The sequence below is a fragment of the Girardinichthys multiradiatus genome, chromosome 6 (genome assembly GCF_021462225.1).
Source record: "Girardinichthys multiradiatus isolate DD_20200921_A chromosome 6, DD_fGirMul_XY1, whole genome shotgun sequence".
Classification (NCBI taxonomy): domain Eukaryota; kingdom Metazoa; phylum Chordata; class Actinopteri; order Cyprinodontiformes; family Goodeidae; genus Girardinichthys; species Girardinichthys multiradiatus.
The window spans coordinates 5,967,817-5,991,732 of NC_061799.1; the positions used below are offsets into that span (position 1 = coordinate 5,967,817).

The following is a 23,916-nucleotide window of genomic DNA, read 5'->3' on the forward strand; positions in this document are numbered from 1 at the left end:
GGAGGTTTCTTCCTGTTAAAAGGGAGTTTTTCCTCTCCACTGTCGCTACATGCATGCTCAGTATGACAGATTGCTGCAAAGTCAACGCCAGTGACTGTCCACTGTCTCTACATGCTCATCCAGGAGGAGAGAATGCTGCAAGTCAGTGACTGGATGCAATCTGCTAGGTTTCCTTAGATAGAAAAACTCTTTATCCAATTTGAATAAATAACTGAATCTGACTGCACTGTTCAATGGTTAGGATTAATTGCAATGCATGTACCTGACTTTTGTGAAGTGCCTTGAGACGACATGTGTTGTGAATTGGCTCTATATAAATAAACTGAATTCAAATAAACTGAATTGAATTCATTTCAATCGTAATTTAAATATGATATAATGGATTTCATAGTATATTTTTTTACTTGGGATCGGATCTGTTGGTCTTGTAAAGTGCCTTGAAAAGGGATTTTTTTTGTTGGCACAATGTGAACAAACTGAAACTGATTTTGCTGGACAGAAACGCCCACTTTTAAGAAGGAAACGCCCACCTTCTGTCTTTAGACAGTCCTCTCCACAACAGCTTTTATTGTAAAAGATAAAGCGGAAATGGTTTCTTTCGTGCTTTTGAACTTGATCTTGTAATACTTTAATTGTTTCGTATAACTATCGACGGATAAAATAATCTGTGGTGTCTGTGGACGAGGTTAGGAAACACCGGGTGCGTTTTTTTTAAATACACCAGTTACATGATTTAACTCAAAACTTAAATCATGTTTGATTGGTAGACGAACAGGCTGCGCCTGCGCTCTGAGCATATGGTTTTTTCTGCCTAAAATATGCTCATTTCTTGAAAATCAGCAGCAGCTGCCTCAAAGGGCAGAGCAACGGGGACAGTGAAATATCGCTCTGATTAAGCCTGACAAGACGAACCGGATAGCCGGGCTGGAAACAGACAGCAGGCTGTCATTTCCTTACGTGTTTCATGTTTGATGTAGAAAGCGCTCTCCTGATCGCCTTCAGACAGCTCCACGTACTGAGATGCTCTATTACAGCGATGGCGAAGGGTTTTTTTCCACGCGCCTGGGTGAAAAAGTCTTTCTACTTCCAGGTAAGAACTCTGATGTGAAATCGCTGCGAGGAAACGCATTGTAGCTCAATGAAGGAAATAAAATGGAGAGGTCGTGTTTTGCGTGTTGCTGTCACATCTGTCTGGCTGACAGCTGGCAGTCAGCGTGCTTCTCCTTATACTCCCTGCTCTGCCAGGAAATTACCTGATGAATGTTAACAACCTTATTACTCACGCAGACCGGTTATCACAGGTCTAACATGGAGAGGGGAAATAAACATTTTGCACCCTATTGTATAAATAAATGGCTTTCAGAGTGCAAAGCGGACCTCTGGACTCAAAATAGTTAAAAACACTATCTAGTTGTAGATATTTTGAACTAGCAAATGTACACTCCCAATACAAACATAATGAAGTTAGGATTTCTACTTTAGGATTTCACAAAACTAAGTAAAAATAAACAATTAAAGAAAATAAACTGTTAATTTTAATTTGTGTGTATCTGGGTCATTGACCCAAACAAGAGGCACCAGAATCAAGATGAAGAGCTGGAGTTAGTGAACATTATTGCATGGCCACGATTTGTGCCAACTACCAACCAGACCATATTACTGTTATAACAACTTAGCTGACATGAACTGTAGCCATTCCAGTCTGCCCTGTTCTTTTTAGAAAACATTTCCACATATTTTATTGTCGCCAAATTTTTCTGGAATCCATGCAATGTTCTCACTGCTGCTTACTATTTGTTGAAAATAAGTGAAGACCAGTGAAGTGAATTTGATTGGACATGAAAATTAATAGAAAAAAGCAACATGAAAAACATTGATAGCTGGACTTGAAAGATGTCAGCAGAGGCAGGTAGTTCATGGAGCCTAGTTTTTGGCAGGGATGATTTTATCTTGATTAAACACTGATTTACAGCAAATGCAAAAACGTTCTGTTCTATGGACCACACACCATATCTAATGTGAGTGTAATGGGTTTTGCAGCAAAGTGAAGCTAGTAGCTATAAGAAGGGAAACTTTGTGCATGGCAGGAATGAAACAGTATATAACCTAAGGCAGTAACAATCAGTAACCAAATTGCCATCCCAACAGTTTGCACAAGCAGTTTGTTTTAATCATAAAGCCTTCTTTGTACACAGAAAAATGCTCAAAGGTCCCTGGCAATTTTTGCCCATTGGTCCTGTGTGTTTGGATACTGTTTTGTGTTGTTAAGAGATGATAACTTCTGTTGCCAGTTTGCTTTGGCATGTTTAATAACATACAGATGCGCCTTTGAAGTCACTTAGTAGCTTCACATTTAGGTATTATGATACTAGCATGATCCGTCTAAACTAGCTTGCCAGATCCAAGATGGTGGCATCTTAACTGACTTAGCCTTTTTTTTCTTATTGGGCAATTTCCTCTTTAAAACACAAACATGCTGGTATTTATGTAAGATCTAAAAGAACCAGATCAAATGTCTGCTCTTAGCACCAACTTTACAGGGATTGGCTGCAGTTCAAGAACTGCAAGTTCTCAGTACTTGATGACAATAAATTTAACTAAACCTTGACAAGCGGGAAACCTAATTAATTCAGCCATGCATGATTTATTACACAGTAACCCCTGCCTTGTGTCCTGAACTCAATGCCTGTTTATACTAGTGCTCTGTTAATATCACAATGAAGAGGAGACACTGTGGACCTCGGGGATCTGCTGCTTGAGTTTCACTTCTTTAACTCAAAGGTTGCATGATGTTCATCATTCAAACTGATCATTGAGTGTCAGCATATGACTCAGACAAATTCTCCTATGCAGCCTTTCTTCAGTCTATCCTTTTTGTCTCAGGACACGTTTTAGATTATCTGCACAAACTTGTGTAATGCATGTCTAAGCAGTTCGATCTGACAGTGAAGTGTACTCTTTGTGCTCCCTGTTTTTTCCCCAGGGTCCCACTATCTGTTCATCTCTTTGGGGCGTGTTGTTTGAAGGCTAAATAGTTCTGCAGAGGATGTATCAGGCTTTTAAATCCTTCCTTTTCACACTTAAATCCTTCAGTTGTGGTCTATATAAAGTGGAAGTGTAGTGCTTTGGTCTGAAATCCTGCTCTGCAGGTTCCAATTTTATCCCTGTTCTGAGGTGCATCTGAGAGCAACTGGTGCGGTCTCTTTAAATGCTATTGAGGCACTTCGCACCCCGACCCCTCCTGGTCAAAGAGCACCGCGTTCGGCATTTTTTGTAGTTTAATAACAGATATGTTATCTAGCAGCGCAGAAACAAGACAAAAATGGCAAAAACAATGCAAAACAGTTAATGTAATAATACTATTCAAACATGCAATATGGTTTTGTCCTGAAGGAGCTAAAAGCAGCACAGCACTAACATAAACAGAATGCACAATGCTACTGCTGTCAGAGCAATGGCAGGACGTCATATCAATACACAATAAATTTATGTCTAAAATAAAGTTTGTTGACATTTTAGTGCTACTTGCAGCTTACCGCTTTGCTGTGTCTGTTGTTTCCATAAACAGAAGGAACTGACCTCTAAATCAGATGAAGTCTTTCAGCAAATCCTTCTTGATACTGGTTGAGGTTGTTGAAGGCACTCATCCTTCATGTGGAGAAATGGGAACTTCCCCACTGATGTGGGAACATTTCCATAAAAAATAAAACGTAACCAGGCACTCTGAAGAGATTCTGATGCTGGGGGATGGTGTAATGAATTGTGTGGGTTAATATACCCAACAACCGAACATTTAGACTTTTCCTCTTGCATTTTCGGTGTATTTGAGCTTGGATGACAAATTCCAAAAAAGCAATAAATAAAAATGGCGGATACACGAAATTAGTAGCTGGAAGTCCATGACCTTGTTTAGTTGTTCCGCAGCAAATACTGTGACATAATAGTTCGAAAACCTAATAGAGAACAGAGAAAACTGAACAGATTGAAAAATATGACCCAAACAGAATATAAAGATAGCACCTGGAGAGACTAAATTAAACTTTTCTGCACTCCTACAGACTCACAACAAAATGTATTTTAGGGCTAAAAAAGTGGATTTTGCATGATTTGTCCCCTTTAAGAGAAGCTAGTTGCCTATTCAATTCAATTCAAAAATACTTTATTAATCCCAAAGGGAAATTAAATGTTGTTGTAGCTCATATTATGAAGGTTTTCTCAAAGAGCCGTTGTAGATGCTGATGGATGTGGGCAGGAAGGATCTCCTGTAGCGCTCCGTCTTACAGTAGATCTGAAGAAGCCTCTGACTGAAGACACTCTGTTGTTGTACAACAATCTCATGAAGAGGATGCTCAGGGTTCTCCATAATGTTCTTCATTTTATGAAGAATCCGTCTTTCCACAATGATCTCCAGAGGTTCCAGAGGGGTCCCCAGAACAGAACCAGTCTTTTTTATCAGCTTGTTGAGCTTTTTTAAGTCCCTGGCTCTGATGCTGCTTCCCCAGCAGATGATGGTAGAAATGGTGAGAGTACAGTCCCCTGTGGTGCTCCTGTGCTGCTGACTACCTGGTTAGACTCACAACCCTTCAGTCTCACAAACTGTGGTCTGTTTGTCAGGTAGTCTTTGATACGGGAGATTGTTGAGGCCTCCACCTGAGTCTTCTGGGGTTTCTGACAAAGCAAATCAGGTTGGATTGTATTAAATACACTGGAGAAATCAAAGAACATGATCCTCACAGTGCTGCTGGCTTTGTCCAGATGACAGTGGGTTTGTTGAAGCAGGTGTATGATGGCATCTTCAACTCCAACTCCACAGCGATAAGCAAACTGAAGGGGGTCCTGATGGTTTACTGTTTGCTTACTCAGGTGGGCCAACAGGAGTCTCTCTAGGACCTTCATGATGTGAGATGTCAGGGCAACAGGTCTATAGCTATTGAGGACTGATGGGTGAGTTTTCTTTGGTACCGGAACAAGACAGGAGGTCTTCCACAACACCGGAACCTTCTTCTGGGCCAGGCTAAGGTTGAAGAGATGTTGCAGAATCCCACAGAGCTGCTCTGCACAGGCCTTCAGGACTCTAGGGCTGACATGATCTGGACCTGCAGCCTTATTCCTATTCAGTCTCTCCAGTTGTCTCTTCACTTGACTTCTTGAGACACACAGGTGGAAGGGGGAAGCAAAGGAAGCATCAGCATCTTCTGATATGGTTGAAGGCAAACATGTAGAAGCAGAAGGGTCTAGGGCTGAGGTGGAAGATAAAAAATGTGAGGTGTTACTGGACAGCTGTGGGTCCTGTGGGTCAAAGGAAGATGGAATGTCTGTTTGGCTGTGAGCAGGAGTGGAGGATGCGAAGCTGGTTTCTGAACTGAACCTATTGAAGAATGTGTTCAGTTCATTGGCTCTGTCCAGACTTCCATCGGTCTGATTATCCTTCTGCTTGAAGCCTGTGATCTTCTTCATCCCTGTCCACACATCTCTGATATTGCTTTGCTGGAGCTTGATCTCCAGCTTCTTCTTGTACACCTCCTTGCTGTCTCTTATCTTGACTTTAAGTTGCTTCTGTATATCCTCAATAATTCTCTGTCTCCCTCTCTGAAGGCTCTTTTTTTCTTGTTAAGCAGGTCCTTCAGGTCACTGGTGATCCAAGGTTTGTTATTGGGGAAGCATCTCACGGTTCTGGTGGGGATGGTGTTATCCACACAGAAGTTTATATAGTCGGTTACACACTCAGTCATGGCATTGATGTCCTCTCCATGTGGCTGGCACAGTGCGTCCCAGTCTGTAGCCTCAAAGCAACCTTGCAGAGCTTCTTCAGCTTCCTGTGACCATTTTCTCACAGTCCTCTTTATTACAGGTTGTCTCTGAACAAGGGGCTTATATTTCGAGCAGAGAAAAACAAGATTGTGATCTGATTTGCCTAGAGGTCTTGCTGTAGAGATGTATGAGTCCTTGACATTTGCATAAAACAAATCCAATGTTTTGTTTTCTCTGATAGAGCAGCTGACAAATTGTTGAAACGTTGGAAGTGTAGCAGAGAGTGAAGCATGGTTAAAATCACCAGAAATTGCCACAAAAGCATTGGGGGTTTGTGTCTGTAGCTTAGCAACAACTGAGCTGATGGCATCACATGCAGTGTCAGCAACAGCGGAAGGTGGAACATAAACTGTTGCCAAAATAACACTGGTGAACTCTCTGGGTAAATAATATGGACGAAAACTTACTGCCAACAGTTCAATATCTGGACCTCAGAGATGACACTTCACAGTAACATGTCCTGGATTACACCATCTGTTGTTCACAAGTACTGCCAGTCCACCTCCTTTACATTTGCTGCTCCTCTTTAAATCTCTGTCTGCTTGTATGGTTAAAAAGCCCGGCAGAGAGACGCTGGAGTCGGGGATATGATCCTGCAGCCATGTCTCAGTAAAACACATGATACTGCATGTCCGGTACTCTGGCTGGGTACTTTGTAGGGCTTGGAGTTCATCCAACTTGTTTCCCAACGATCTCACATTGCCCATCAAAATCGACGGAAGAGATGGTTTGAACTTCCTCCTTCTCTCTCTTCTCTTAGCTCCTGCTCTGCATCCACGACGTCTCCTTTTCAACTCATCAGGGATTTGGGGTTGTAGCTAAAGTATTATTTGAGCTTTTGAGATATTAATCAACTGCTCCCGGTTGTAAGAAACAACCCCGTTGCCATGGCAATGCATCATAACAAATGTCCAAAAATAGAAAGTATTAAGAAAAATCCTCCAAGCTGCACAGCATCGGACACTGGAGTGGACAGTCATCCAAAAAAAATCAACTGTATCCACCACAAGAGGAATAGTTCCCAAAAAAAGAATAAATCACAATCAAAAGTAACAGAGCTACTCCAACCTGCTGCCACCTTGAGCGGCGCAATTCTAGAATAAAGAATTCTATAATTCTTTATTCTAGAACACTATGCGTTCTAGTGCAGATTTTGTAGTAGTGCACTAGTGCAGATTTTGTAGTAGTGCAGATTTGCTCTACAAAAACAACATCTCAAGACAGAATCCTAATTGTGTAATAGACCTTATGAAATTAAAAGTGCACCCAGCATCAAAGTAGACAGGCCACATTGCTGTAATAGTAGTGTGTACACACAATGGGCCTGTCCAATGTATTAATCTTAATCCTCACCTGACGTACCATTCCAAACGTGTCTAGTGTCAATGATGAGCACAATGTTCCCAATGGTGAAGTTAAGCAATGGAAGGGACTGCTTTTGTCGTTCTTGGAGAAGCGGCAGATAGTCTCTCGTCCACCTCCTCCAGAACATGTCAGATAAATATTGAGTCTGTTTCTATCTCTGGCGTAGAGATTCTGTTGATCAAAAAGACCAGGAGGCAGAGAAAGCTTGGTTTTGAGAACCAAAAGCTGATCGGACGTAAGAGCTACTAGGTCATTTGGATCGTCAGACGCCTTTATCTGTATACTATAGATGATGAACTCTGCTTCACACAAAAGAGTATGTAAGCTCCTTTTTTTTCTAGTGTCTGTTGTTTTAACATGATGTTCAAGATTTTCCTTATTGATCTAATCATTTGTTCCCAGACACCTTGGTGGTGGGAACAAGTACATGATTGCAACCGCTGTGACCCAAGTTCTCAATGTATTTCTCTGCTGATCAATGTTGTCACATAAAGATCGTTTTCCAGAATTGCTGGTCACTTTGACTCTTCAGGCCATGCAGCTCTGCTCAGCCTACCTCCAGCTCTGAGGATACCAGGCTCCAGGACTGGGTTGAGCTTGAAAAGACTACTTTCCCTTCATGCTTTTGCATTGCTGAAGTGTGGAGATCTCTTTGGTAAATGTATTACCTTGACAATAGTGAATAAGAGCTTGCTCAGATGCAGTTGGATTTTCTACGATGAGTCTATTAGAATAAGTTCTCAACAGACCTGCTTTGAAATTCTCATCTCTTTGTCAACTTCAGCTGTAGTTTTAGTAGCATTCAAGTCCTTCCTCTTACAACACAGTGTCACCAAAATACTCTTGACTTTAAAGGTGACCTATTATAATTTCTTTTAAACATTTGGGATGGGTCTATGGGCTATACAAAACATGTTCATTACTTTATTCGCACAAAATCATTCTCAGATAATGAGATTTCAGCTCCTCCATTACCCCTTTTTTTGAGCTTGTTTCAGAATGAGCTGTTTTAGGGCTCTGTCACCTTTATGCAAATTAGATGTATCTGGCCACGCCCAGCAGTTCGTACACGCGAAAACAAAACTGAAACTTCTAAGACTCAACAATAAGTACTTACATTTCTATAATTTCCAGATTTGCCACGAACAGTAGAGACTGAATTTTTCTTCAGTCTTTCTGCAAATCCTGACGTGTACTGATGTGAGTTCTCAAAGCAGTCCATGGTAAAGTGATTCGCACAAACTAGCATCACTATTATCTGACAGCGGTAGAATGTGCATGAACGCATGCCGGTCTTTGCGGCCAACAATAGAACATCTGCCTTTGAGGGTTGTAAAGTGCGTGTAAGGTAAAACCAGTTTGTGAGATGTAATCCTCAATTGAAAATCAAGTGGGTGGAGCTCCACTTCAGTTGCTAGTGAGTGGTGGTACTCAGGTAATGTTGCTAGGTGCCAGTGTAATTGTGTCACAATTACACAGCTTTTGAAATTGTGTTTTTTCTAGAAAAAATAAAACATTAATTTAAATGATTAGAAGCATTAGAGACCCAAATGGAAGTATAAAAACGATCAAAAAGTGAATTTTGCATAATAGCCCCCCTTTAAACATCTACGAGACGGTTTTTAGCCTGATCCAAAATGAAAAGTAATGCAGGAAGTCCTGCACCACATCTCTTTGATCTTCAACTGCATTAGCACAGACCTTAGTGTTCTTTACCTCTGGGTCTTCCGTGATTAGATTCCCAGGGTTGTAAATCTCAGGCCAGTCGTCCATGGACGTGATGAGAAAATCCGGCCCCTGTAACCAAGAGTGGTTTTAAATTAGGTTTTTTATATTTAGCCCCTTGAGGCAGAGTCAGCAGGATTTTGTGAAGTATTTACGTACCTCGACTGGTTTTGCTCAGAGCTCTTCCGAATAGTGTCCACATGATTGGGAACGAAAGTACAGAATCTATTTGTTATGTTGCAGATGTACTTTAGCACTATTGTGCTGTCTGACCAAAACACTGAGTTAGAGTTGCAGCTGTAGCTCTAATTTAAGTAACATGTTCGTGTGAGCTGTCATTTTGGCTGCTGTTAGCTCCATTTGTGGGACTATAATGGGTTTGAGTGCGTCTACCCTTGCCTTCCCCAACACCAATGCACATTGGACTTTGTTGCTGCTGTTCTTCTGTAACAAGTAGCTTACTGTCCTTTACGCCTCTTCACTGGCGTCGGCAATGTCATGCAGTTGGTTAAATACTGTCTCACCAAAACCAAGGCAATCATTCAGGTAGATCTTGTGCAGCATGGTGTCAACTGCTTGGCCATCGGATTAATCTGTGTTTTTATTTAACTTGCGAAGTGCAATACTCTCTGCAATACAGAGATAAAGTTGCACCAAATAAGGGTACTACTATCTTGAGCTCAACAATCTTCTTCTTGACGTCATCCTATGTCCACCAGAGAAAGCTTATAAGGTTGAATTCTTTGTCAGACACCTTTACCTGGTGGAACATTGCTTCCACATCTGCCATGACTACCAATTCTTCCTTCCTGAATCTGGTGATTACACCTAGAAGGGTTCTGGTAAGGTTTGCTGCTTGTAGCAGTTCATTATTTAGAGTGGTTCCCTGGTACGGCACTATACAGTCAAAAATTACTCTGAGGTACCTTCCTTTACTATCCTCTCTGCCAAGGTCTTCGTTTGTTATTGTCACGGCATATCCTTTGTCAATAATGTCTTTCATGAAAGCTGAATATTCTGCATGAGATGTGAGATTCTTGGCAAAGTTTCACTTTATGTTTAATGCGCATTGCACGGCAACTTCAGGATTGTTGGGCATTTTATAACATGGTTGTTTCTCAGTGGTAGGCATACTATCGTCTCAGTTCACTAGAGTAGCTGACTATGTTGCCATGTCACGAAATTGCAAATCAGAGCTTTCATTCACATTTCCACCTTCTCATCCCTTTCACTCTCAGGAAAGTCACTTCTAAACTGTTGAGTCATAAATTCATCTAGTTTGCTGACTGATATACTATTTACTGAAACTTGTATCAACTCATTTGTTTCACTATGTAAAGCTTCTTCTCAGATGGGTTCACTGACGGTCCAGCCAAGCCTTTTCTTTACCTCATATTTACCTCAATTGTTTTCACTTGCAGTAGCCAGGGGTTCAATTGCCTTGGTTGCATTTGTCCCAATAAGGAGTCCAATCTTTGCAACAATCTGTGGGATAGACACCTGCTGAAGGTGTGTCCGCTTGTCCACATACTCTTGTGTAAGAATGTTATCCACAGATGCAAGAATGGTACTCTGGATGAAAATATCTGGGAGATTATATATTCAGCGTTGTCCACACTGCTTAATTGCAATTGTAAATATAACTGTTCACGTGTTTTAAGCAGCTTAACAACAAACCCTTTGCTCGCAGAAAGTCTATTTTTTCTTTATTAAAAGACTTCTTCAACTTCTTGCACTGCTCCATTGCATGTTCAACACCATGGTAAAAGAGACAGGGTTTGAAAAATGCACAGACTTGGCTGCCACTGCCTTTACTCTTTGGCTTTGGGGTGGCCTCTTGGTTACTGGTGATAGATGCAACTGTGGTAAAGCCTCTCCTGGTACCTCCTCTCCTGTTCAACCTCTCGTCCAGGTGCCCTTTACCTTTGCTCTTTGACACTGAGTCCTTTATTTCATGCAGGGCTTCTTTGCCTTTCTTATTGACAAATTCTGCTAAGTCTTTAAACTCTACTCTGCGATTTTCCCTTTTATAAGTCCACAAGCAAGTATCCTCCACCTTTCCCTCAGTTTATACGAAAGCTCAGCAATGATAGCATGCACATTGGCTGTATTGTCCAGCTATTTCATGTTCTCCACATCTGTCATAGTATTATAACATCGTGCGCAACGAGGCAAAAAGAATGGAGAGCTTCTCAGTTGTCACACGTCATAGTAGGCTTTGTTAATATATGCCAATGATATCTTGTAGGCATTTCCAAAATGTTTTTTCAAAAGTCTCTTTGCTTCATTGTATCCGCGCTCAGGTTCCAAATGAAAACAACTCCTTATCAGCTCCCTGGGGTGTCCACTTGTGTACTGCTCCATATAGTACAATCTGTCCTTTTCACTCTGTTTTGTTTTCTCACCAAGTTCAAATGCTCTAATGAACTGCCATTATTCTAATGAGTCCCTTTTAAATATAAAAATGTTCTGCAGAGGTGAGGTACGTAGCTCTTCTCTGTTGCTTACCTAGCATCTGGACAGCAACCTGTAGAGCATCTACTGCCTCTGGGGCCTTTGGTTGCTGAGTGATAGAGACATGTGGCGTTTGCATATTTAGTACACATTTGGGAGCCACATAAGAGTTCATTCCATCACAACTGGATGTTTTAGCTAAAACCCCTTCAAACTCATTTTAATATCTTGATTTTGGCATCGGCTGCTGCCATAGCTGTTTGTAATTTCAGTTGCTATTTTTCAGTTTTGAGCTTGTCTTCCTTTTCTTCAAGTAGTTGTTTCTGTCTCAAAGTAGCTGCCTTGGCTAGCAATGTGGCTCATTCCAACTCTGCCTTGAGACATGGAGATTAAGCCCTAGATGTAGCACAAGAGGAAGATACTTTGGAACCACGCTTTGCAGTTAAGACTGATGCATTGAAAACACTGTCTAATGGTTGCACCCTCCTTATTGTATTGTGCAGCTTTTGTAATGCGTCTAGCCTCTTGCTCCAACCAAGCTTCAGTGGTCTTAGCAAAATCTTCAAATAAAACAGCTTTAGATTCAAACCAGTTTACTTGCCCTCTGTTTATTTTTTCATTAGAATTTGTTGCAGTAGGCCTTTAATGCTAGTATGTAGTTCACAGGACTCTCCAGTTAGTTGAAGCCCACCATTAATACACTGAATTACTGTTATGCTACCATTATCTTCATTGTCCATAAACTGATGTATCTGATTCATTTTGCCTGTTAACTTTGCTAGCTTGGACTTCCATAGGTAAATGGTACATTGAATCTTTTCATCCATATCTTCAGGTGTGGGTTTTGCTCTTACCTTCCACAACATTAGTTGCTTCTTCCTCTTTATCCCACATTACCTTTAGAAAGTTTTCCAACAATCTAGCTGTAGATAAAGTCCTCCAAGGCCTGCTGATTAGCATCAGATTTTGCAAATATCTGAGCTAGACATCAGCAAGGCAACTAAAAATTGTCTCCCACAACAAGTGATGTTTGAGGAGTATAACATTTATTATGTCTCTGATCATTGCATGGTTTGACCTAGGGGTGAATTTGTTGGGAAATGTTTTTGTGGGAAGATTGGAACTTGCAATGAGTATTTTGCACTTGCGAATAAGCTTTCTCTCTTTAGAATGATTGTGTCAAATAGATTAGAAATTGCTCAGCACCCTTTGCCAGATTGATGAGTAGCAACATTTGCTTTTCTAAGGTCATTGCTGATGTCTTTCCAACTTGGTGTTTTCTTAACACTTACCTGTGGGCTCCAGAAGAACAAGCTGCCAAAACCCCCTGCTTTTACGTAGGTGGACTCACTGATGATTATTTGCTTAGCTGTTAAATCACACAGAAACAGCAAGGTTGTACCTAGTTTTTCACAGGCATCTAATGTATTTTGGCTGAATTGTTTTTTAGTAAACAATGACAGTGTGACAGTCCTAAAACCTTTTGAATCTTTCTTATTCATCGGGAGTTGTCGAATAAATTAAAAATGTCACAATAATAAAATAGTAAAAGATACATCTGGATCAGTCAACAAACATTTATTCAACTCCAAAGAGGTTGAGCATGTTTGCCATCAACTATAGGAATGTGATGATAAATACTGTTCTAAGAATAAGAGAATAAGGTGGGAAAGAGATTATATGGGGCTTCGTGTGTGTCCTTCTGATTTGTACATATATAAATATATTATAACTGGAGCATCTTTTGCTTTTTTTTAGGTCAATCAAAGCGAAACTAGTATGCCATGGCTTCTGTTTCCCTGGGGAAAATAGGAACATGATTCATAGACCCAATTTTTATTCAACTCTTTACAACTCTTCAAAAAGGGAAAGACAAGAGAATATATCATTTGAATAAGGCAGATGTGTGTTGATCTTCATTAGAAGTTTTAAAACTTTCAAAAAGTTAGGATTGTGTCAAACCAGACTGCACAGTGACCCAAGTTAATCCTGCAGCCACACACATTAAGGATCTCACTGTTGGAGAATTACATGTCCCCATGATAACCATTTGACACTTCCTACATGCCAACCTAAATGTTTTGTGACTGATGCCAGACAAAAGCCTTTTCTGTCCAAACTTCACAAACGTAAACATGGAGATTGCTAAACTCCTGGGAGTACACTGGGAGTTCAATCGGTACTGTGTGCTCTGGTCAGATGAGCCAAAGGTTAAGCTTTTGTGCAATAAACACTCCTGGTGAGTTTGGTGTGAAACAGCAACTCATGCCCACAGTTGTAAGATGCTGTGGCAGGTTTTGTTTCTAAAGGCCCTAGGGACATTGTTAAATTGCGTGGCATCAAGAACTTTTCCAGGAGGGTTTAGCTAAAAACCTGATGGGCTTTTTCAGAAAAGTGAAACTGGGTCATCAGTGGGTCTCTCTGCTGGAAGCTGATCCAAAAAATAGGGTAAATCAACACAGAATTAGTTACCCAAACAAAAACTTGTTTGTCATACTGCATTTTAATGTCTCCATGGAATTTTGACCAAAAACACAGAGTAGGAATACATGACTGTATATTTAACCACCATTGTGAATGTAAATACCTTGTTCCAACACATTTTCAGACTTACAATAGACCCCTTCCTGTCCTGTTTTTTTAACACTACAGTAATCAAGAAAAATCTAAGATCAAAACAGGTGCAGACTTGACCTCTGGTGCTGTGTTGCTGCAAACTGTATTTTGTTAGAATGTGGGAGCTGTGCTGAAGCAAAGTGAGAGACAAACCATGCTGTCAAACTACACACAACATAAGCTGGTCCTGCCATGTGATCAAAAGGAGAATTAGAAAGATTTTATCCTCTCAGGAATAGTTACAGTGTTTGGGGAGAAAACTGACTGCAGTTTCGTCTGATTTAGTTATATATTGTGACTGATATACTCTTGAATTTTGCCTTAAACTTTTTAAATTTATTCATTTTACACATTTAAGTACTGTGTGTTTAGTCATCCAATTTGATAGGTGACATGCAATTCAGCATCACACTACCCTTTATTTTTATTTATATATTACTTTCAAGCATCCATTAAAAAAAAAAAAGTCTATCTATAAATTTTCAAAAACAATTGTAAGCACAAGGCTGCTCTCCGAAGTAACACAGTCTGGCTCCTTGGAACCAAAATATAGAAGGAATTAAGAGTGTATCAAGACCTTTTTACAATGCTGCAAATGGACATTTTAAAACTTCCATTACAGGATACGTCGGGAGCCTTTAGGTTTAAAAGGTTGGGTGCCAGTGGCAACCTTTTCAAATTTAGAGTCTTTTCCTGACTTATTTCTGTTGGCACCACCATGTAAAGAGTACTGACTTAATAAAATAAAAACACATTAAGTATTTGTTAGTGATATTATCTAGAAAAAAAAAATCTAGACCTGGTAATGTTAAGTATTGCAGTTTGCCTTTGCATTCTAAACAATTCTAAGAATGTTCAATCACTGCTGTTAGGAATGAGCCTTCGGAGGCAAAGTGATTTGTTTAATTATTCTCGTCGGCAGCTTTAATTAACTGTTGATCATTGCTTTGTGTGGTTAGCCACAGTTCTGTTATTCTGTCCCACCTCAACCTGACCTTTGTCACTATGGGATTTGCATTCCTTGTTGCAGTACCAGCAACAACAGGATCTCTGTTAAGAAAAGCAGTGTGAGACATGTGATAAATGCATCCTGTGACTCTAGCAGTAATTAGATTAATTTTAACTATCTGTAAACAAAAAGGTATCTCACTCAGTCTAAAGCCTTAACTAAAGGACAAAAACAAATCTAAAGGAGCTTACTGCTGCACAAATGACTTGCCAAGTAAAGTCATGTTGCCTTAGTAACCCATAATGTGGTCAGGGTTGGTTTTTTCATTCTTGTTAAATGTGGCGGCATTTTGATAACATGTACAGGTCCTTCTCAAAATATTAGCATATTGTGATAAAGTTCATTATGTTCCATAATGTCATGATGAAAATTTAACATTCATATATTTTAGATTCATTGCACACTAACTGAAATATTTCAGGTCTTTTATTGTCTTAATACGGATGATTTTGGCATACAGCTCATAAAAACCCAAAATTCCTATCTCACAAAATTAGCATATTTCATCCGACCAATAAAAGAAAAGTGTTTTTAATACAAAAAACATCAACCTTCAAATAATCATGTACAGTTATGCACTCAATACTTGGTCGGGAATCCTTTTGCAGAAATGACTGCTTCAATGCGGCGTGGCATGGAGGCAATCAGCCTGTGGCACTGCTGAGGTCTTATGGAGGCCCAGGATGCTTCGATAGCGGCCTTTAGCTCATCCAGAGTGTTGGGTCTTGAGTCTCTCAACGTTCTCTTCACAATATCCCACAGATTCTCTATGGGGTTCAGGTCAGGAGAGTTGGCAGGCCAATTGAGCACAGTGATACCATGGTCAGTAAACCATTTACCAGTGGTTTTGGCACTGTGAGCAGGTGCCAGGTCATGTTGAAAAATGAAATCTTCATCTCCATAAAGCTTTTCAGCAGATGGAAGCATGAAGTGCTCCAAAATCTCCTGATAGCTAGCTGCATTGATCCTGCCCTTGATAAAACACAGTGGACCAACACCAGCAGCTGACACGGCACCCCAGACCATCACTGACTGTGGGTACTTGACACTGGACTTCTGGCATTTTGGCATTTCCTTCTCCCCAGTCTTCCTCCAGACTCTGGCACCTTGATTTCCAAATGACATGCAGAATTTGCTTTCATCCGAAAAAAGTACTTTGGACCACTGAGCAACAGTCCAGTGCTGCTTCTCTGTAGCCCAGGTCAGGCACTTCTGCCGCTGTTTCTGGTTCAAAAGTGGCTTGACCTGGGGAATGCGGCACCTGTAGCCCATTTCCTGCACACGCCTGTGCACGGTGGCTCTGGATGTTTCTACTCCAGACTCAGTCCACTGCTTCCGCAGGTCCCCCAAGGTCTGGAATCGGCCCTTCTCCACAATCTTCCTCAGGGTCCGGTCACCTCTTCTCGTTGTGCAGCATTTTCTGCCACACTTTTTCCTTCCCACAGACTTCCCACTGAGGTGCCTTGATACAGCACTCTGGGAACAACCTATTCGTTCAGAAATGTCTTTCTGTGTCTTACCCTCTTGCTTGAGGGTGTCAATAGTGGCCTTCTGGACAGCAGTCAGGTCGGCAGTCTTACCCATGATTGGGGGTTTGAGTGATGAACCTGGCTGGGAGTTTTAAAGGCCTCAGGAATCTTTTGCAGGTGTTTAGAGTTAACTCGTTGATTCAGATGATTAGGTTCATAGCTCGTTTAGAGACCCTTTTAATGATATGCTAATTTTGTGAGATAGGAAGTTTGGGTTTTCATGAGCTGTATGCCAAAATCATCCGTATTAAGACAATAAAAGACCTGAAATATTTCAGTTAGTGTGCAATGAATCTAAAATATATGAATGTTAAATTTTCATCATGACATTATGGAAAATAATGAACTTTATCACAATATGCTAATATTTTGAGAAGGACCTGTAATTGTAAACAGTATCTTAAAATCTATACTTAAAGTAAATACTATTTAATAAAAAGAGAACTAAAACAAAATAGCTTCTTTAATCATTTATTTTTGTCTCTGATTTTTGCTCAAATTATGATTCTGTGTGTCTTGTTATTCCTCCCAGGCTCGGATCTCCTTCGTACGGGTGAAGTACCTGTTTCTCACGTGGCTCACCGTACTGGTTGGCAGCTGGGTTCTCTATGTGCAATACTCGGCTTACACAGAGCTTTGCAGAGGACATGAGTGCAAGAACGCCATTGTAAGTGATACCACGGAGTATAAAGCAGCAAAATTAAAACAACACATCAAAATCACAATACTGATTGTTATTTGAAGTTTTCAATTTAAGCGTTTCAACTGTGCTACATAATAAAGGTTTTATGCCTAAAAAAACTGGTTAATAAATCGTTGTTTATTTAACAAAAATTAGGCTTAAATACAGAAGCAGTGGCAAAATAAATTATGTTAACCATAAGGTTTTCACTGGAAGTAAGTTATTAAAAGTGGTTACTGATTAATCACTAAAGTGCACCAATAAGAGGACTTTGTGATATTTTCTATTTCCTCATGTTGGTCAGGACTTTCAGTAGGACTTTGGAAAAGCTGCAGTTGCCTGATTAATATTTCTACCAACACCTGAAAAGATCTTTAAAATAATCTAACCAACTCAAAATAAAAACGTGCCCCCCCCCTTTTTTTTACGGGAAATCCTTCATTCTGTTCACTTATTTCAGTATATTGTAGGTATGTCTATGAATTGGATTTATGTGCTAGTAAAAGTACAAATTTTGGTCTGACTATAACTTTACCAAGGTTTCTGGCATGAAAAGTAGTTTTTAGGATCACTGAGCCTGATTGAGCACCTTTACTTTTTTGGGACCAAAATAATTCTGCCCTCTCTATATTAGGCTGAAGAAAAGTCCAGCCCATCCACTCATTGATATTATGGTGATAGTATCTGTAAGGAACTGTGCTCATGTTATGTAAAGGTTTGGCTCATCAGCATAGTTATGCCTAGAGATGTTGTACTACTCTATTGCAGCTCTAGGGGTAGCATATACAAGTACATATTAAATAAAAGTGGTCTGAGAGAGGAACTTTGAGGAGCCCCAAAAGTTATCTCTGTTAGCTCAAATTTATAAACACAACAAACTAAACAGTCCAAGTCTGCCAATAAGGTCTAAAGAAAAAGCCTAAACAATTATGGCTTGTTTTAAGGGATTTAAAGAAAAACATGTATCCTCTCTAAAACAAATATGGCAGCACAGATTAGGTTAGAAAAATCCCAGCACCAGAATTCACTAAATTTCATTATATTCTTTTCCAAGTGTGATAAATACAGGAGGGGCATCATTGATGGCTCTGCCTGCAGCAGTCTTTGTGAGGAAGAAACTCTGTACTTGGGCAGATGTTTGTCCACACTACCAAATAACCAGGTAGGAGACACTAAGACTTCTCCGTGTTATCTGACATATTGGGTGGTGTTTGATTGGTATTCTTCTTTTTCCCAGGTGTACACAGGAGGCTGGGGGGACCACAGTGGGATCATCCGCTGCAGGCTGGGGGAGGTGGTTCACTATGAGCTGGGCGAGGAACCAGAGCCACGAAGAGAACCCCCAGTGTTTGACAAGCCTAACAGAGGCACTTCTGTGGAGAAGTTTAAAGAGATGCTCTTCAATCATCTTAAGGTGGACGAGCATTAATCCGATCGTGATTAAAGTTTACATAGAACTAAATCCATGATGGACAACAGTTCTAAATGTCCTTCTTTCTCTGCCAGTCCAAGCTTGGAGAAAATGCAAACCTCCCCAGTCTTCTTGGCCAGATCCTCTCCATCGCCGATGGCAACAGAGATGGACGGGTGTCACTGCCTGAGGCTCGTTCAACATGGGCCCTTCTGCAAATGGATGAGGTATCTTGCAAGGACAATGCCTTGGCAGTTTCAATATTCTAGCTTCATAACGTATTAAAGGGTAGGCAATTTCATAAGATACAGGAAGAGTGATCCTATGATGACCCTCACATAAGATTCATCAGGTTTTTCTTCACTATGAAAAAAGAGCCTCAGAGTTGCGGTTCATATAAAAGCAGAGCCATAGGAGCCAATAAGAAAACACTGTTACAGTGATGAGGTCAAAGATTAGGGCAGATTGATAGAGGATGGCATGTTTAATGGATGAGTAAGCAGATGAAGGAAGGAGGGATTGGGCATGAATAGATAAAGGAAGGTGGGATGCACGAGGGACAAGAGTAAAAAAAAAAAAGGAATCCAGTGCTGTTAGGTTGGATGGAAAACATACAGTTTCAGGCAGAGGTTTACAGAAAATCATCATTGCCGTTTAATTTCAAATTATTTTGGACCTTTTAATAACGCATTTTACCCAATCTTTATGTTTGGAGTGTTATTATTATGCAGCAACTCACTTCAGTGCTTTCTGAACAAAACAGGAATTATAAATATTGCAATTAATTGAATTATTTAATATTGCAATGTTTGCAATGCCAAACAGTTGGGAAAATAAAATATTATTTTAATAAAATAATATTTAAAAGTATGATTTGCCAAATAAGAAATCAATAACCTTTTGGCCAGTTGACTCTTAATGTTATGCTGAATTAGCCTTTACAGTGAATTTTGTATGGAGTTGACACTTCCAAGCAAGACATCTATTACAAGATGGCAAATGAAGAAACGATCTGTGTTGTGAGCACAGCAGGGTTAACAGTGGCTGCTATTTAGCAATAGCAGAACAATTAGCTTTTGGTTTTAGCATTAGGAGTACTGGAGGCAATTTAGCACTTTTTTTTAAGTATTAAGCAGACATATTTTAGCAGGTTACTGAGAGGAGATGAGGGGAAAACAGATAAAACGGGGCAAACTAACTTCACCGGACCATTAGTATTTAAACCATTCATTTAAACCATTGTTTCTTTCTTAGTTCCGTCACTGTGGACATTAATAATAGCGTCCGACTTCCAGTTTGAGTCTTGTTGTTTCTTGTGGTTGTTTAGAAGCATTTAACAAACTTCCTTTCATTTAATGATGACAGTTTGAGTCAGATGGTTAAAACTTTAATGCAGTTTGATGTTCCAAAAGGACAATGATCCCAAACACACTAATTTTGGCAAACTTACTTGGGTTTCCTGAATGGACTCCCCAAAGTCACAACCTCAACCTTATTAAATATTTGTGGACTATCCTTCAAAGACAGATCCCTGGCAAGGAAACGGCTAGTTTCAAAGAACTCCACAGATTCTACGTAAAGTGGTTAACTATTTTATAAAGGTGCCCTATTATTGTTCCATATTGGAAGAAGAACAACTACAATTAAATTATTAAAAACTGGAAAGTAATATGACATTTTTGCCCATGATCAGTGGATTTAAACTATTGATAGGATCTGTAGATGACAAGACAATCTGCTTGGCTGAATGAACCAAGGCTTGCTGGGTGAGTTGTTCATGTAGGGCCCTGCTTTTATTGGTATTGATTTATTTGTGCTGACTGTTTGTCTGTAGCCTTATGATAACACAGATTTCTTCTCTGTTCATTGAGGTGCTGCTGAGTCTGCTGCTCCAGGACCGTGGACATACTCCACGCTTCCTTGGCTACTGCGGAGACCTCTACATGACGGAGCGGATCCCCAACGCGCCCCTGTATGGGTTCTCATTGCCCTGGCCTTTTGTTTCTTGGGTGCCCAGAGGTTTGCAGCGAACCATGGACCAGTGGTTCACCCCTTCCTGGCCTCGCAAAGCAAAAATCTCCATGGGCATGCTGGAACTTGTGGAAGACATCTTCCACGGTACCTATGGGAGCTTTCTGATCTGCGACCTTGCTGCATTGCACTTCAGTTATACCGACCGCCATGAGCTCCGTCTGACCAACACACAAGTGGTGGTTCCTGAAGAGGAGTTCAGGCGCACCATAAGAATCTTGAAGTGTGAGACAGATGCTGATTGTGTGTACGGTGTGGACTGCCAAACGTCCTGTGACCGGTCTGAGAAGCGGTGCAGGGAGGAACCCGTCCAGCCAAACTTAGCAAAAGCATGCAGCGTACTGAAGGACTACATCCTGCGTGGGGTGCCTTCAGAAATGAGAGAGGAGCTAGAGAGGCAACTGTATGCTTGCATGGCTCTCAGAGGGAATGCTGGACAGATGAACATGGAGCACTCACTCATCCTCAACAACCTAAAAGCTCTGCTTTGGAAACGGATCTCGCACACCAAGGACTCATGATGTGGGGTGGTGGCGGATATCGTTTTGAAACCATGCTCATCGGATCTCCAAATGGAACCGAGTGGAAACTATGCTATGATGAATGAGTAGGATATATAATGGAGTCATATCTATCGCCCTCTACCACTTTTGAACAGAAATGCACTGATGAGAGCTTTGGGGCCAATTTTCATGCTGGGTTTTTGTAAAGCGTTGTGATTTCTCTTTAAAAACTAGAGTATGAGACGATATACGGACACAATTCAAAATATGTTTTGCTGTGAGCAGTCATATTTTATAGGAGCAGGGGCAACAGCAAGCAGGTGTATGAGAGAAGTAGCTGTAAAGCAAGTTTTCACTGTTGTTTCATAACAAAGAAAAAATTATTGAGCATTTTCAGCTGGCTTTAGCATCTCATTAGCGATTAGTACAGTATTAAAAAACAGTAGTCTCTGGGTGTATTACCTTGAGGATGTACATCCTTACCATAACTATGACATTTCCAAATCCAGAATGTTTCCTTACAGACAGAGGCTGAAAGCTCAAAACGTTGAAACAGAGCACCTTTACTATAGGGTGTCAAGCCTTCCTGTTGTCTGTGGAAAGTTTCCCTCCATTTTACCTTCCTGCTGCTCAGAAGAACCATAGACAACAGTTTCCTTTATTAATGGCTTTTTACATCTGTCGTATTATCTGACTGACTTTTAAACACCTCACAAATAACAAAATGATCACCTTTGAGTCTTCTTTACTGAGTGACATTGTCCAAACCGAAAAGTGTTGTTATTAGTGCAACCTGGTAACACCGACTGTGTTAGAAAAAATCGGATATTTGAGTTTCTCACCAGTCAGCGCTGGTTAAGCTAAAAATCAACCAATTCTAAGTGTATGTACTTATAAATGAGAAATCCGGTTGACCTACCTCCTCTCTTACTAATTTAAAAGTCTAGAGCCTAAAACCTTTACCTCAGTGATTGCATGTTCTCATCAGGCAATTTTAAAACAAGTCATAGTACCTTATTGTAATACATTGTGTTGTTTACCACAGTGGAATGTTGTTATAGACAAACACAATGGGCTGATGTTTGAAGAGCTTGGTGACTACTCCACTGATTTTGCCATAAACATCCCACAGCTGAGTTATGTTATTTTATTTTGTCATTTTAAGATGAAGAGGTATTAGAAAATAAGAAAAGGATGGATGACACATATTGTATCAAATTCACAGAGGACCACAACCAGCAGTGCACTGCTATATATTTTTGAATTACACAATTAAGCCTCCCTGGTAAGCTTTGGGTCATGACCGAAAGAACAAGATCACGGATACAAGCAGCCAAAATGAGTTTCCTCCTCAAGATGTCTGGGGTCTCCCTTAGAGATAGGGTGAGAAGCTCGGTCATCCGGGAGGGACTCGGAGTAGAGCCGCTGCTTCTCCACGTCGAGAGGAGTCAGTTGAGGTGGCTCGGGCATCTGGTTAGGATGCCTCCTGGACGCCTCCCTTGTGAGGTGTTCCGGGCATGTCCCACTGGGAGGAGGCCCAGAGGAAGACCCAGGACATGCTGGAGGGACTATGTTTCTCAGTTTCCTGGGAACGCCTTGGGATTTCCCCGGACGAGCTGGCCCAAGTGGCTGGGGATAGGGAAGTCTGGGTCTCTGCTTAGGCTGCTGCCCCCGCACCCGGACCCTGGATAAGCGGAAGACAATGGATGGATGGATGGCACTTAAAAAACTTTTATATCTCACTAAATTATAGAATTAGTTTCAAGGTTATGTAACAGGATTCTTTTCTACACGTCTTTAGAACAGGTACCATGACGTTTCCTGAACCTTAGTCCTTCACTTTGATCATGAGCATCATAAGCTCACACAGAGATGTGGAGACAAACTACAAAAAGAGGCAGCATGACTCTGATGTTGAGCTGTGAAGGTAAACTATGGTCCAGATGATTAGTTTAATCTTCAATGAAAAGGTATTCTTACTGTTCTTTTAGAGAAGCTCTGGTTTAAAATTTTTTATATGACATCATAATATTTTGTCATCAGCAAAGTTGTAATGTGAAAGTTGAATCCTGGACAGAGGATTACGTTGTCGTGGTGAATTTCCTACTTGTGTCAGGCTTTTAATGATGCGTTTGAACAGTTTTATTTTTTTCAGGGCGATATGATTGTTGTATGACAACCTCAGTTTCAAAACAAGTTTGAATGTGTGTTTGGGATCATTGTCCAGCTGTTGAGCTGGCGTTGAAGAATATGCATTCTGAAACAGCCCCTTAGCATGATGTTACCACCACCATACTTTACAGCTGGTACAGCTTTCCTACGTTTCAAAGCATCATATCGATGCCTCCTATTATACTTCTGGTGATTGTGACCAAATAGCTCAATCTCTCTCTCTCTTTCTCTCTTTTGACCATAATCCATTTTTCCCAAAGGTTTGGCTTGTCTATATTGGCAGCTGCAGTGCTTGAAGGTGTCACATTTATCAAAGGGGGTTTCGGAATGGGTAAAGCCAGCTAACTTTAGGGTTGAAGAATGGTCCTGACATCAACACTATTAAAACCTTATGGATTGTGCTTAAAGGCCAGATCCGCACCAGGAAACAATTAACTGAAAGCTTTTTTCAGCCCTACAGTTGCAGCTTTGGTCATGGTGGGTATAAGTGAATCGCTCCAGTTCATCCACCATATTATATCCTCCAGCTCTGCGGTACCCTGCATCTATTTATTTAGACAGAAATCCAACTTATTTGTAAATATTAATGACCCTGTTTATTCAAAGGT

The 23,916-nt window shown here is 40.6% G+C and overlaps 1 protein-coding gene across 1 annotated transcript; it reads left to right on the forward strand.

Annotated features, from left to right (window-relative positions):
* Nucleotides 1-710: 710 nt before the first annotated feature.
* On the forward strand, nt 711-22,272 carry dipk1aa (divergent protein kinase domain 1Aa). Its single transcript, XM_047368768.1, has 6 exons — nt 711-1,090; nt 17,042-17,176; nt 18,246-18,353; nt 18,429-18,605; nt 18,698-18,829; nt 20,474-22,272. The coding sequence occupies exons 1-6, from the start codon at nt 965-967 to the stop codon at nt 21,152-21,154; spliced, it is 1,359 nt and encodes a 452-aa protein (XP_047224724.1). The 5' UTR covers nt 711-964; the 3' UTR covers nt 21,155-22,272.
* The last annotated feature ends 1,644 nt before the right edge of the window (nt 22,273-23,916 follow it).